Consider the following 16,516-nt stretch of genomic DNA (forward strand, 5'->3'; position numbering starts at 1 on the left):
GCTGGTGTAACGGATGTGAAACGGCTAGCTTAGTTAGCGGTGGTGCTGGTGTAACGGATGTGAAACGGCTAGCTTAGTTAGCGGTGGTGCTGGTGTAACGGATGTGAAACGGATAGCTAGTTAGCGGTGGCGCTAAATAGCGTTTCAATCGGTGACGTCACTACCTTGAAGTAGTAGTTCCCCTTGCTCTCTGCAATCGCCGCGGCTTTTGTGGAGCGCTGGGTAACGATGCTTCGTGGGTGACTGTTGTTGATGTGTGCAGATGGTCCCTGGTTCGCGCCCGGGTAGGGGCGAGGGGACGGATTGAAGTTATACTGTTACACATGTTTAGTGTCTTTTGTATATTGAAAATGACTAATGATAGGTCTGGGAATCTCTCTAGAAATATAGGCTGATGTTATCAGGAGTTATCTTGGCTGTGTCATATACATGATAGCCTGTAATGATGCTTAGAACCGTTTTAAATCATTCAACATTTTACCTTGAGGTTACTTCCTGATGTGATCACAGCTGTTCTTTCTGCAGTTGGTAGACAGCTAGTAGATGGTAACCATGGAGACCTTGCAGGCTCTATCTATAAGGTAGCTACAACACCAGGTGGGAGACAGTTGGTAGACGGCTAGTAGATGGTAACCATGGAGACCTTGCAGGCTCTATCTATACAGTAGCTACAACACCAGGTGGGGAGGGAGGTGGCAGTAGAAAGGGGGGAGAAAGAGAGTGGGGAGAGCGAGGGGGAGTTTTAGGGAGGCAGAGAAAGGAGGGAAAGAGTGGTGAGAGAGAATGGGCTTTACGCTGTGTTTTATGATGTCTGAAGGAAGCAGTTAATTATCACCTAGCAGGAGCATGTGGTTTTCTAACTAACAGGCTCTCACTGCCTAGTCACATTACAACACACGTGTGTTCAAATCAAATCAAATCAAATCAAATTTATTTATATAGCCCTTCGTACATCAGCTGATATCTCAAAGTGCTGTACAGAAACCCAGCCTAAAACCCCAAACAGCAAGCAATGCAGGTGTAGAAGCACGGTGGCTAGGAAAAACTCCCTAGAAAGGCCAATACCTAGGAAGAAACCTAGAGAGGAACCAGGCTATGTGGGGTGGCCAGTCCTCTTCTGGCTGTGCCGGGTGGAGATTATAACAGAACATGGTCAAGATGTTCAATGTTCATAAATGACCAGCATGGTCGAATAATAATAAGGCAGAACAGTTGAAACTAGAGCAGCAGCACAGTCAGGTGGAAGTTGAAACTGGAGCAGCAGCATGGCCAGGTAGACTGGGGACAGCAAGGAGTCATCATGTCAGGTAGTCCTGGGGCATGGTCCTAGGGCTCAGGTCAGTTGAAACTGGAACAGCAGCATGGCCAGGTGGACTGGGGACAGCAAGGAGTCATCATGTCAGGTAGTCCTGGGGCATGGTCCTAGGGCTCAGGTCCTCCGAGAGAGAGAAAGAAATAGAGAAGGAGAGAATTAGAGAACGCACACTTAGATTCACACAGGACACCGAATAGGACAGGAGAAGTACTCCAGATATAACAAACTGACCCCAGCCCCCCGACACATAAACTACTGCAGCATAAATACTGGAGGCTGAGACAGGAGGGGTCAGGAGACACTGTGGCCCCATCCGAGGACACCCCCGGACAGGGCCAAACAGGAAGGATATAACCCCACCCACTTTGCCAAAGCACAGCCCCCACACCACTAGAGGTGTGTTATATCCACACAGAACACTGGTTTTCAGTGTTGGAGTGTTTATCCGTGTCATCACTTTAGCACAGGGACGGGCAACTTCGGTGGGGTGGGGGCCACCAAAAAACCTCATCACGAGGGGCTGCAGTGGCTCGCTGGTCTGCATACCTACATCCATATTCACACATGCAGTCAGAGCTGGCTCTAGCATTTTGGAGGCCCTAAGCAACATTTTGTTGGGGGGCCCCTGCCACTTTGTGGGCAAAACGTTTTTTTTAGCTGCCCCCCCCTATTGAAAGCCGGAGAGAGAAAGTTTTACACATTTTGCCATGGACATGTTGCAGTGAGAGAATGACCAACAGCCCCAAGTCGACCACAAGTTTTTAATACATTTGCACAAATTTCTAAACTGTGTTTTTTTTGTCATTATTTATTTTTTTGTTTACCTTTTTAACTAGGCAAGTCAGTTAAGAACAAATTCTTATTTACAATGACTGGTCTAGGAACAGTGGGTTAACTGCCTTGTTCAGGGCCAGAACGACAGATATTTACCTTGTCAGCTCTGGGATTCGATCCAGCAACCTTTCGGTTACTAGTCCGACTCTCTAACCACTGGGCTACCTGCCGCCCCATATAGTACTATGAACACACCATTTCCATTTATTACAGGACACTGATAACAACTTGTCCACTGGAGCTGTTGACTCCTGTTTCAACTTTCTCCTTCTGGTTCCTGAGAGAGTGACGGCACAACACTTGCAAAGTAAAAATAAACACCAAAACACAACAGCATTATCAACGTGTTAAGATATGCATGACAACATGACAACATGACAACATGTCGACATGACAACATGACAACATGACATTTCCAACTCTCTCTTCCCCTGACTTTGTCTTCAGGACACTTTTCTGCTGGATTCCACCAAAATGAAAGCCCTAAAAAGCCTCCTCATGCTTTCACCCCGTCCTCACCATCAGAACACAGGTTCAGAGAGCGGTTCCCAAGCCCTGGCATCCTCACTTTGCTCCCCATCTCCTTCTCTGTCACCTGGTAGGCAGGTCACCTGGTAGGCAGGTCACCTGGTAGGCAGGTCACCTGGTAGGCAGGTCACCTGGTAGGCAGGTCACCTGGTAGGCAGGTCACCTGGTAGGCAGGTCACCTGGTAGGCAGGTCACCTGGTAGGCAGGTCACCTGGTAGGCAGGTCACCTGGTAGGCAGGTGCGTAGTCCTAATCAATGCTACATCCTCTTGAGGCACTAGGTAACTCGGCACTAGGTAACTCGGCACTAGGTAACTCGGCACTAGGTAACTCGGCACTAGGTAACTCGGCACTAGGTAACTCGGCACTAGGTAACTCGGCACTAGGTAACTCGGCACTAGGTAACTCGGCACTAGGTAACTCGGCACTAGGTAACTCGGCACTAGGTAACTCGGCACTAGGTAACTCGGCACTAGGTAACTCTGCACTAGGTAACTCTGCACTAGGTAACTCGGCACTAGGTAACTCGGCACTAGGTAACTCGGCACTAGGTAACTCGGCACTAGGTAACTCGGCACTAGGTAACTCGGCACTAGGTAACTCGGCACTAGGTAACTCGGCACTAGGTAACTCGGCACTAGGTAACTCGGCACTAGGTAACTCGGCACTAGGTAACTCGGCACTAGGTAACTCGGCACTAGGTAACTCGGCACTAGGTAACTCGGCACTAGGTAACTCGGCACTAGGTAACTCGGCACTAGGTAACTCGGCACTAGGTAACTCGGCACTAGGTAACTCGGCACTAGGTAACTCGGCACTAGGTAACTCGGCACTAGGTAACTCGGCACTAGGTAACTCGGCACTAGGTAACTCTGCACTAGGTACAGTGCCTTGCGAAAGTATTCGGCCCCCTTGAACTTTGCGACCTTTTGCCACATTTCAGGCTTCAAACATAAAGATATAAAACTGTATTTTTTTGTGAAGAATCAACAACAAGTGGGACACAATCATGAAGTGGAACGACATTTATTGGATATTTCAAACTTTTTTAACAAATCAAAAACTGAAAAATTGGGCGTGCAAAATTATTCAGCCCCTTTACTTTCAGTGCAGCAAACTCTCTCCAGAAGTTCAGTGAGGATCTCTGAATGATCCAATGTTGACCTAAATGACAAATGATGATAAATACAATCCACCTGTGTGTAATCAAATCTCCGTATAAATGCACCTGCACTGTGATAGTCTCAGAGGTCCGTTAAAAGCGCAGAGAGCATCATGAAGAACAAGGAACACACCAGGCAGGTCCGAGATACTGTTGTGAAGAAGTTTAAAGCCGGATTTGGATACAAAAAGATTTCCCAAGCTTTAAACATCCCAAGGAGCACTGTGCAAGCGATAATATTGAAATGGAAGGAGTATCAGACCACTGCAAATCTACCAAGACCTGGCCGTCCCTCTAAACTTTCAGCTCATTCAAGGAGAAGACTGATCAGAGATGCAGCCAAGAGGCCCATGATCACTCTGGATGAACTGCAGAGTTCTACAGCTGAGGTGGGAGACTCTGTCCATAGGACAACAATCAGTCGTATATTGCACAAATCTGGCCTTTATGGAAGACTGGCAAGAAGAAAGCCATTTCTTAAAGATATCCATAAAAAGTGTCGTTTAAAGTTTGCCACAAGCCACCTGGGAGACACACCAAACATGTGGAAGAAGGTGCTCTGGTCAGATGAAACCAAAATTGAACTTTTTGGCAACAATGCAAAACGTTATGTTTGGCGTAAAAGCAACACAGCTCATCACCCTGAACACACCATCCCCACTGTCAAACATGGTGGTGGCAGCATCATGGTTTGGGCCTGCTTTTCTTCAGCAGGGACAGTGAAGATGGTTAAAATTGATGGGAAGATGGATGGAGCCAAATACAGGACCATTCTGGAAGAAAACCAGATGGAGTCTGCAAAAGACCTGAGACTGGGACAGAGATTTGTCTTCCAACAAGACAATGATCCAAAACATAAAGCAAAATCTACAATGGAATGGTTCAAAAATAAACATATCCAGGTGTTAGAATGGCCAAGTCAAAGTCCAGACCTGAATCCAATCGAGAATCTGTGGAAAGAACTGAAAACTGCTGTTCACAAATGCTCTCCATCCAACCTCACTGAGCTCGAGCTGTTTTGCAAGGAGGAATGGGAAAAAATGTCAGTCTCTCGATGTGCAAAACTGATAGAGACATACCCCAAGCGACTTACAGCTGTAATCGCAGCAAAAGGTGGCGCTACAAAGTATTAACTTAAGGGGGCTGAATAATTTTGCACGCCCAATTTTTCAGTTTTTGATTTGTTAAAAAAGTTTGAAATATCCAATAAATGTCGTTCCACTTCATGATTGTGTCCCACTTGTTGTTGATTCTTCACAAAAAAATACAGTTTTATATCTTTATGTTTGAAGCCTGAAATGTGGCAAAAGGTCGCAAAGTTCAAGGGGGCCGAATACTTTCGCAAGGCACTGTAACTCAGCACTAGGTAACTCAGCACTAGGTAACTCAGCACTAGGTAACTCAGCACTAGGTAACTCAGCACTAGGTAACTCAGCACTAGGTAACTCAGCACTAGGTAACTCAGCACTAGGTAACTCAGCACTAGGTAACTCAGCACTGCACTAGGTAACTCAGCACTGCACTAGGTAACTCAGCACTGCACTAGGTAACTCAGCACTGCACTAGGTAACTCAGCACTGCACTAGGTAACTCAGCACTGCACTAGGTAACTCAGCACTGCACTAGGTAAACTCAGCACTGCACTAGGTAACTCAGCACTGCACTAGGTAACTCAGCACTGCACTAGGTAACTCAGCACTGCACTAGGTAACTCAGCACTGCACTAGGTAACTCAGCACTGCACTAGGTAACTCAGCACTGCACTAGGTAACTCAGCACTGCCTAGGTAACTCAGCACTGCACTAGGTAACTCAGCACTGCACTAGGTAACTCAGCACTGCACTAGGTAACTCAGCACTGCACTAGGTAACTCAGCACTGCACTAGGTAACTCAGCACTGCACTAGGTAACTCAGCACTGCACTAGGTAACTCAGCACTGCACTAGGTAACTCAGCACTGCACTAGGTAACTCAGCACTGCACTAGGTAACTCAGCACTGCACTAGGTAACTCAGCACTGCACTAGGTAACTCAGCACTGCACTAGGTAACTCAGCACTGCACGATGGTAACTCAGCACTGCACGAGGTAACTCAGCACTGCACTAGGTAACTCAGCACTGCACTAGGTAACTCAGCACTGCACGAGGTAACTCAGCACTGCACGAGGTAACTCTGCACGAGGTAAACTCTGCACGAGGTAACTCTGCACGAGGTAACTCTGCGCTGCACTAGGTAACTCTGGGCACTAGGTAACTCTGCGCTGCACTAGGTAACTCTGCGCTGCACTAGGTAACTCTGCGCTGCACTAGGTAACTCTGCGCTGCACTAGGTAACTCTGCGCTGCACTAGGTAACTCTGCGCTGCACTAGGTAACTGCGCTGCACTAGGTAACTCTGCGCTGCACTAGGTAACTCTGCACTGCACTAGGTAACTCTGCACTGCACTAGGTAACTCTGCACTGCACTAGGTAACTCTGCACTGCACTAGGTTGCACTGCACTAGGTAACTCTGCACTAGGTAACTCTGCACTAGATAGACTTCAACATGAATGACTCGGCACTAGGTAACTCAGCACTAGGTAACTCAGCACTAGGTAACTCAGCACTAGATAGACTTCCACATGAATGCCGCCCACATGTTGTTTAAAGCACCATCTTTCCTTTTCATCTGATCCATTAACCAATAAAGCAGCTCACCCAACTATGGTGTTTAAAGTGTCTCCCAGACCCAACCCATCTGCATGTCTACAGTGACATCTAGTCATTCTCTCTCATTCGCTCCACTTCCTCTGTCATCTTCAAGCTCACACATTATGCAACTGGACCTCACTTCACGGGAGAACTGTGAACCCACTGAGGAGAGACATGACAATATTTACTGCTGCAGGTGCTGTAAGGAGTACTGTGGACCAGAACAACACCTTCACTTACTGTTACTACTAACATGACCCCTGACCTTAACCTCCTTCACTTACTGTTACTTCTAACATGACCCCTGACCTTAACCTCCTTCACTTACTGTTACTTCTAACATGACCCCTGACCTTAACCTCCTTCACTTACTGTTACTACTAACATGACCCCTGACCTTAACCTCCTTCACTTACTGTTACTACTAACATGACCCCTGACCTTAACCTCCTTCACTTACTGTTACTTCTAACATGACCCCTGACCTTAACCTCCTTCACTTACTGTTACTTCTAACATGACCCCTGACCTTAACCTCCTCCACTTACTGTTACTACTAACATGACCCCTGACCTTAACCTCCTCCACTTACTGTTACTACTAACATGACCCCTGACCTTAACCTCCTCCACTTACTGTTACTACTAACATGACCCCTGACCTTAACCTCCTTCACTTACTGTTACTTCTAACATGACCCCTGACCTTAACCTCCTTCACTTACTGTTACTACTAACATGACCCCTGACCTTAACCTCCTCCACTTACTGTCCTGAGAATAACTACTGGATGTAATCTGTCAAGTGTTCACCGGCTGTTAGAAATGAGGAAAGAGTAATGACTTTGGACCTCACAACCTCACAGCCTAACAACCTCACAACCTCACAATCTAACAACCTCACAACCTAACAACCTCACAATCTAACAACCTCAACCTCACAGCCTAACAACCTCACAACGTCACAACCTAACAACCTCACAACCTAACAACCTCACATCCTATAACAACCTCACAGGTTTCTGGAAAGTTGACAATAGTGTCCGAAATGCCAACACGATCTCTGCTACTCTCACCATGATCTGGGTCTGTGTAATAGTCTCTATATTGGGCACAGTTAGCTGTTCTCCCTCTCCTACGAGCCATCTCCTGTAACAACATAAACAGTCTCTGTTGATGATCCTATTCTATCACCCCCATCACCTTCCATCCCACTTAAGTCTGATGTAAACATTCTGTCTCAATCACAGGCCCCATGTGTACCTCACTGCCTGCTACAGATACATTTACACATATATCATTCCATCTAACCCGTACCACTATAGTCACTACTCCTAATGCACCTCCACAGTTATAAACATTCTAAAACATTCCTAAATCAATTAGTCAATATACCTCAGTCCCTCCTCCTAGAACAATGATCAGTCTTATGTTCCACGACCTAAAAACCTATTGACTTGAACAGGGAAGAGAGAAAGAGTCTGTTTAATAATTCACACCACCCTTGATGCTACTAGGACTGGGGACAGAACCGTCCCTCCGTTACGTTCTATGGCCATGTGATACTGGTCTCCATGCCGTCTCCTTCATTTTCATCCTTGGGTGTTATCGCAAGACACAGACTATGAACCTTGTGTGCAATTAATTATACCGTATCGTCCAGCAATCTGAATGTATGATGCGATGTAACATGAATATTCTGATGACATGGTAAAACAAAAGAGAACAGAAATGGTTGATCATCCAGTGAGTTCTCCAATAACCTCCCTCTCGGAGGACACTTAAAGATAAGGGTTCTAGAGCCTTCCTGGGTCTTATACATTTTAAAGATAAGGGTTCTAGAGCCTTCCTGGGGCCTAATACATTTTAGCAGTGTCCCCATGCCTCCAGTTTGAGAGCAACTCTCTCTCTCACTGTAGCCGAATCATAACTAAAACATTTTTATAAATGATCCAACCCAAATTTAGAATGACAGTTCTTAGTGCTTTACTTTTGAGTCTTCTCAGACTAGCACACATCATCCCGGTTAGAATGTACATTTATAAATGGGAACTCTTTATTGCCGGTAATAACTCTTCTCATTACAGCCCCCCCTTGTCCCTGTTTTCCTGTTGCGAGTGGCCTGGTAATGACAGATCGGTATCTCAATGCGTACTTAGTCTCAATTGTTCACAGTGTGTAGACCTCCCTTCTCCTGGCACTTATCATTCTTCTTCAGATGGCGTTGCAGTTCATCTTCCCATGTAACTCTTGCCTGTCGCGTTTGATGCCCTTGATAAAGTCCCGATTTCAATGTAAAGTAATGTTTTTCCCACTAATACAAGTCTCTCACCTGAGCCGCTATTTTTTAATTTTTAATTTTACCTTTATTTAACTAGGCAAGTCAGTTAAGAACAAATTCTTATTTTCAATGACGGCCTGGGAACAGTAGGTTAACTGCCTGTTCAGGGGCAGAACAACAGATTTGTACCTTGTCAGCTCGGGGGTTTGAACTTGCAACCTTTCGGTTACTAGTCCAACGCTCTAACCACTAGGCTACCCTGTCTGGTCAATTTCTCCCATCAGCACGCTAGCAAGAGAAGTTTCTCTCTCCATGCTGACTCCACATGTGCTGTCTTAGCGCCCCTGCCGCCCACACACACTGTTTGTGGCCAAATGATTCCTACATGCATTAAGACACCATCTGACGTCACCTTCCATGTGGGACAGGTCAGGGAGTTAGCACCTTAACCTATCGGGGGGGAACCCCAACACTCCAGTAGACCCAATCAAAACAAAGAAAGTAATGAAATCAGCAATACACACAACACACTCCATTTCATGAAATCAGCAATACACACAACACACTCCATTTCATGAAATCAGCAATACACACATCACACTCCATTTCATGAAATCAGCAATACACACATCACAATCCATTTCATGAAATCAGCAATACACACAACACACTCCATTTCATGAAATCAGCAATACACACATCACACTCCATTTGGGGTAACTGTCAACCCTCATTAACATATAGCCTAGTGGTTAGAGTGTTGGACTAGTAACTGGAAGGTTGCAAGTTCAAATCCCCGAGCTGACAAGGTACAAATCTGTTGTTCTGCCCCTGAACAGGCAGTTAACCCACTGTTCCTAGGCCGTCATTGAAAATAAGAATTTGTTCTTAACTGACTTGCCTCGTTAAATAAAGGTTAAATAAAATATGAGCAGACTGAACATAATACAATGTGTATATTTACCCAAAGGACCCTGGGAACTGGTCGTTTCCACTTTGAACACATGATTCACATCGGGATTTAATAAAACACTGCATGTTAACTCAAAAATAAACTAATACGAATACCTAATCATCTTAGAATTACAATTCTTGATAATAGTTTATTTTATTTATTTAACCTTTATTTAACTAGGCAAGTCATAACTCCATAAGGAAATAATGGTACCTCATTAAGTAATGGTAGAATAGAGACGGGTGTTTCTCGTTCATTTTGTAATTAAATCCCACATGTCCCCTTCATTGATCAAACACCGCTATGTAAAATGTTCCTGTCCCGCTGCTCTCTAGAGGATTGGTTGTTGCTCTTTTGAAAAAGATGGAAACGCTCGTATAGCGTCATTTCCTCCGACTGCAGCAGGCTTCATTCCTACTTTACACTCATTCTTCCAATGTCCGATAGCTCCCTGTTTATAGATGTGGGACAGTCTGCCTACGCTTAAGTATTTTTCTAGTCTGAACATCAACATTGAGTTCCTCTGTCCAGTGTCTGTGTTCTTTTGCCAATCTTAATCTTTGCTTTTCATTGGCCAGTCTGAGATGTGGCTTTTACTTTGCAACTCTGCCTAGAAGGCCAGCATCCCGGAGTCGCCTCTTCACTGTTGACGTTGAGACTGGTGTTTTGCGGGTACTATTTAATGAAGCTACCAGTTGAGGACAGTTGAGGACTGTTTCTTAAACTACACACACTAATGTACTTGTCCTCTTGCTCAGTTGTGCACCGGGGCCTCCCACTCCTCTTTCTATTCTGGTTAGAGCCGGTTTGCGTCGTTCTGTGACGGGAGTAGTACACAGCGTTGTACGAGATCTTAAGTTTGTTGGCAATTTCTCGCATGGAATAGCCTTAATTTCTCAGAACAAGAATAGACTGACGAGTTTCAGAAGAAATTACCATTTTGAGCCTGTAATTGAACTCACAAATGTTGATGCTCCAGATACTCAACTAGTTTAAAGAAGACCGGTTTTATTGCTTTTTTAAAATCAGTTCAATAGTTTTCAGCTGTGCTAACATAATTGCAAAAGGGTATTCTAATGATCAATTAGCCTGTTTTTTTTAATCTAAACTCGTATTGGCTAACACAACGTGCCATTGGAACACAAGAGTGATGGTTCCTGATAACGGGCCTAATTTAGATATTCCATTAAAAATCAGCCGTTTCCAGCAACAATAGTCATTTACAACATTAACAGTGTCTACACTGTATTTCTGATCAGTTTGATGTTATTTTAAATGGACAAAAAATGTGCTTTTTATAAAATAAAAAACAAGGACTTTTTTAAGACCCGGTGTTTTGAACGGGTAGAATATGTTTTACTGATCTGCCCGCAGGCCGTCAGTTACCCATCTCTGCTTTAGCAGGCCGTCAGTTACCCATCTCTGCTTTAGCAGGCCGTCAGTTACCCATCTCTGCTTTAGCAGGCCGTCAGTTACCCATCTCTGCTTTAGCAGGCCGTCAGTTACCCATCTCTGCTTTAGCAGGCCGTCAGTTACCCATCTCTGCTTTAGCAGGCCGTCAGTTACCCATCTCTGCTTTAGCAGGCCGTCAGTTACCCATCTCTGCTTTAGCAGGCCGTCAGTTACCCATCTCTGCTTTAGCAGGCCGTCAGTTACCCATCTCTGCTTTAGCAGGCCGTCAGTTACCCATCTCTGCTTTAGCAGGCCGTCAGTTACCCATCTCTGCTTTAGCAGGCCGTCAGTTACCCATCTCTGCTTTAGCAGGCCGTCCGTTACCCATCTCTGCTTTAGCAGGCCGTCCGTTACCCATCTCTGCTTTAGCAGGCCGTCAGTTACCCATCTCTGCTTTAGCAAGTCACTGATCAAAGAATGTTCTCCCTTCTTCTTTTCTCCCTTCTTTTCTCCCTTCCTTCCAGCTCATAAATGAACTACCGATGAAACTGGACATCGTGGTCATCCTCAACAAAGCTGAAGCTATATGCCTGCAGCTGAAGAGTTGTAAGGTATGTATCCTAAGATAGATAGATGTCCTATCTTCAGAACGTTTGTGCTTCCAGTATATTCTGAAATACAATGCATGGGTTTCGAGAAGCTCACCCATCCGGCTCGAAGGACCATGGTAAATAATGGAGGGTTTGCCGAGTGTGGAGAGGGAAAGGAAATGGGATACAATTGGTTTGTGCTGTTTCCAGTAGAAGGGTGTTTGTTTGTTTAGTCCGACAATATCTTCATAGAATTTACCCAACAGTGGTAGAAACACATGAATGAATGCAGTTGAATCTAACCCTCATTTAAAAAACCTGTCTGTGACATATATGTTTTTAATATTAATTTAGATTTATTTTATAAAAAAATAAAGAAAAGTGTGTAGAATTTCCCCAACTTGGTGGTATAACTATATACACAAGGTGTGTGAATAAATGCAGTTGAAACTAAACCTCATTAAAACTGTGTCTGTGACACGCGTTTTTAATAGTTTCCTCTGATGATATCCTTGTAGGATGTGTCCAACTGCGTGGCAGAACATTAGATACCTTCAGAATGTTTGTGCCTGTATTCTGAAACACTTACTGAACTTGCTACTCTTTTTTTCAAATGTCTTTTTACTGTTGTTTTATTTCTTTACTTACCTACACACACACACACACACACACACACACACACACACACACACACACACACACACACACACACCTTTTTTCCCGCACCATTGGTTAGAGTAAGCGTTTCACTGTAAGGTCAACACCTGTTGTATTCGGCGCACGTGACAAATAAACTTTTGATTTGATTCGATTGTACCTATATTCATAGTTAACACTCTTCAACACCTTGTCATTGACCTATGGTTCCAACCAGATCTTTAACCTGCTGTTTATTATCTGTGTAGGATTTGCCCAACTCCGTGGTTGAGATGCTTGGATTCAACAGCACAGACACAGAGTCATCATCCCAGTCAGAGGACACTGAGAGAACGGACAGACCGGACTCTCCCGAACCTTCTACACCGTCAGACGACCAGCAGGACTTAGTCTCTGAGTACAACGCCAGCGGCAACAACGGACACTTACGGGACGCAGCGCGTGACGTTTACAAATTAGCCTACATATCGTAGCCAGCCTGGCTAACAGTAGTCTCTCGTCCAGTGAGAGATTTGGTTCTGGTGGCTGAGACGAGGCTCACAGCCTGGTGAAAAAGGTGGATTGCGCCTCTCCCACCTCACAGACCGAGGAGAGATAGGAAACGGCTTCTCAGGGCAGTATCTTTATAATAGAGCCCAAGAGCTATTCATTTACAGGAAGTTTTTGCAAATCAAATAATTTTTGTAATGATTCTGTCTGTTAATCATCTAATTTTTCTTGTTCGATGGTGGTCTTTGAGTTTTTAGGATATTGTTCCTTATTGCCCCTGACTATAAGGTATTTAGTGTTCAGCAGATTGCTCCTTATTGCCCCTGACTATAAGGTATTTAGTGTTCAGCAGATTGCTCCTTATTGCCCCTGACTCCCAGGTATTTAGTGTTCAGCAGATTGTTCCTTATTGCCCCTGACTATAAGGTATTTAGTGTTCAGCAGATTGTTCCTTATTGCCCCTGACTATAAGGTATTTAGTGTTCAGCAGATTGTTCCTTATTGCCCCTGACTCCCAGGTATTTAGTGTTCAGCAGATTGCTCCTTATTGCCCCTGACTATAAGGTATTTAGTGTTCAGCAGATTGTTCCTTATTGCCCCTGACTCCCAGGTATTTAGTGTTCAGCAGATTGCTCCTTATTGCCCCTGACTATAAGGTATTTAGTGTTCAGCAGATTGCTCCTTATTGCCCCTGACTCCAAGGTATTTAGTGTTCAGCAGATTGTTCCTTATTGCCCCTGACTATAAGGTATTTAGTGTTCAGCAGATTGTTCATTATTGCCCCTGAGTATAAGGTATTTAGTGTTCAGCAGATTGCTTGACTTGACTTGTTAATCGCTCCTGAATCGTGTGAATAGTCAAATGTAATGCTGAAGTAGTTGACATTTAAATAGAGGTGGAAGGGCTGAGGAATGGATAAGGTTTTATATAAACAGGGCTTATTATATCTCACTGTAGTATTCAGCTAATAGGAGCCCTACTGTAGGTGTAATTCAATTAGAACTATTAGGCCCCTCTCCTCTACCAAATGAAAAGGATTTTCTGCCCTGCAGCCTATTGACATGGATTTCACACAGTGTACAAAACATTAAGAACACCTGATCTTTACATAAGACTGACCAGGTGAATCCATGACAGACTGACCAGGTGAATCCATGACATAGACTGACCAGGTGAATCCATGACATAGACTGACCAGGTGAATCCATGACATAGACTGACCAGGTGAATGCATGACATAGACTGACCAGGTGAATCCATGACATAGACTGACCAGGTGAATGCATGACATAGACTGACCAGGTGAATGCATGACATAGACTGACCAGGTGAATCCATGACATAGACTGACCAGGTGAATCCATGACATAGACTGACCAGGTGAATGCATGACATAGACTGACCAGGTGAATGCATTACATAGACTGACCAGGTGAATCCATGACATAGACTGACCAGGTGAATGCATGACATAGACTGACCAGGTGAATCCATGACATAGACTGACCAGGTGAAAGCTATGATCCCTTATTGATGTCACTTGTTAAATCCTCTTCAATCAGTGTAGATGAAGGTGGAGGAGACAGGTTAAAGAAGGAGTGTTAATCCTTGAGACATGGATTGTGTGCCATCCAGAGGGTGAAGGGTCAAGACAAAATATTGAAGTGCCTTTGAACGGGGTATGGTAGTAGGCGCCAGTCGCACCAGTTTAAGTGTGTGAAGAATTGCAACGCTGCTGAATTTTTCAACAGTCTTCGTGTGTATTAACAATGGTCCACCATCCAAAGGACATTCAGCCAACTTGACACAACTGTGGGAAACATTGGAGTCAACATGGGCCACTATCCCTGCGGAACGCTTTCCACACCTTGTAGAGTCAACATGGGCCACTATCCCTGTGGAACGCTTTCAACACCTTGTAGAGTCAACATGGGCCAGCATCCCTGCGGAACGCTTTCCACACCTTGTAGAGTCAACATGGGCCACTATCCCTGCGGAACGCTTTCCACACCTTGTAGAGTCCATGCCCTGACGAATTGAGGCTGTTCTGAGTGCAAAAGGGGATTGCAACTCAATATTAAGAAAGTGTTCCTAATGATTTGTCCACTCAGTGGTTTTCTATGCCGCTGCCTAACTGACATCTGATTTGGTAAGACTGAAAGAGACGTGATTTATATTGAAAAAACCTATTGTTTCTGAATCCATATTGTTAATCGTACTAGAATGTGTGGGTTGGCATGGCGATAATGTATGTACAAGTAATTATATGTCTGTTCCTCTGGACTGAAGGTTCCCAGAAGTTGCTTCAACAAACACCCAACCTTACAGCAATGTTTTTTTTGTTTGTTAATGATGTAGAGTTCATGCTTAGCCAACCATGAGGCCCTTTGTCAACATGTACAGACAGACTTACGTCCCATGTACTCGTTGATATGATCTGTTTAGCTTCACTCGCCTCCCAAAACATAGTGAAATAAGGTTCTTGGTGTGTTTCACATCAACACTGTGGGGAAGATTTGTAAAGGAGTTGATGTAGTCATTGATTTATGTTGCATGATGAAAGTCTCAGCCTTCAAGGGATTTATCAGAAACAGTAATGCTGGAAGACTGTTCGTACCTGAATCTTTCTGTGTACAGATGTGTCTATTGCAGCAGTTTGTACTGTATATATATATATTTGATACCGTCTTTAAAAACCAATTATGTTTTGAAATCTTTTATAGAAGCTGAATTTCATGACTCCTCTTTGTATTGCTTTAGGTGGTAGGAGTATCAGTGTCCCTCTCCTCTCTGTTCAGGTGTCTCTCCCAGTGCTGACAGCCGTCTATGGGAGGATCTCAATGGCCTTTCCTTTGATTTCTAGCATCCTCGCTTCCTTCTCAACACGCATTGGATGAAATGGTCAGATGGGGAGGGAACTCTTACCTTCTCATCCAATGGGTTTTAAGAAGGAGGTGAGAAGAGAGGATGCGAAGAATCAAGGAAAAGCAATTGAGGTTCTCTCCATGTCTCAACGGGCGTGGCCAGTCTGTTCACAGTTCCACATATCCTGTGGCTAGAAATATAACTAAATGAACCATAATGTCCCATATAATGTCCCATATAATGTCCCTTATTTTGTTCCCTATTTTACACTGACACAAATGGACAACTATATACCTTTTTGTTTTGTTTTCCAATACAATGAATGTCGCTCTTTCAAAGGCTTGACGTAACAGTGAGACAACGGGACACGTTTTCAGGTTAGTTATTTACCGATGCGACAATGAATCTGTTGGCTCTCAACTGATGTGCTGTTCTCTTCGGTCTCTCTTGTTGTTGTGAGAGATTTGGAATTCGTTCCTAGAAATAGAGTCCGCTTCCCAAATGGCACACTATTCCCTATGTAGTGCACTACTTAGCCTAGGGCTCTGGTCAAAAGTAGTGCACTATATATAGTGAATAGGGTGCCAGTCAGTGTCTGAGAATCAGCATCTGAATAGGACCGTCTGAATGAAACGGTATCGCTGGTCTGTTCAGAGCGTTTGTAGCAACAAAAAAAACTGCGTGAGGATTTTCATATCCTTGTCCCATAGGAAATGACCTCAGTTGCTATGTCACTTTCTGGGCTACAGCCTGAGGCCCC

The 16,516-nt window shown here is 44.4% G+C and overlaps 1 protein-coding gene across 2 annotated transcripts in view; it reads left to right on the forward strand.

Moving 5' to 3' along the window:
- Positions 1-15,982, forward strand: part of LOC109886533 (TBC1 domain family member 15-like) — a 101,681-nt gene extending 85,699 nt beyond the window's left edge. For both annotated transcript variants that reach the window (XR_004207006.1, XM_031815216.1), the window contains exons 16-17: positions 11,680-11,766; positions 12,651-15,982. Coding sequence is in view for 1 of the 2 variants with exons in the window: in XM_031815216.1 (XP_031671076.1) it covers positions 11,680-11,766; positions 12,651-12,875 (312 nt within the window). In the remaining variant the exon portion in view is untranslated. The remainder of the gene's footprint in view (positions 1-11,679; positions 11,767-12,650) is intronic.
- The last annotated feature ends 534 nt before the right edge of the window (positions 15,983-16,516 follow it).

The sequence above is a fragment of the Oncorhynchus kisutch genome, unplaced genomic scaffold (genome assembly GCF_002021735.2).
Source record: "Oncorhynchus kisutch isolate 150728-3 unplaced genomic scaffold, Okis_V2 Okis09a-Okis19a_hom, whole genome shotgun sequence".
Taxonomy (NCBI): Eukaryota; Metazoa; Chordata; class Actinopteri; order Salmoniformes; family Salmonidae; genus Oncorhynchus; species Oncorhynchus kisutch.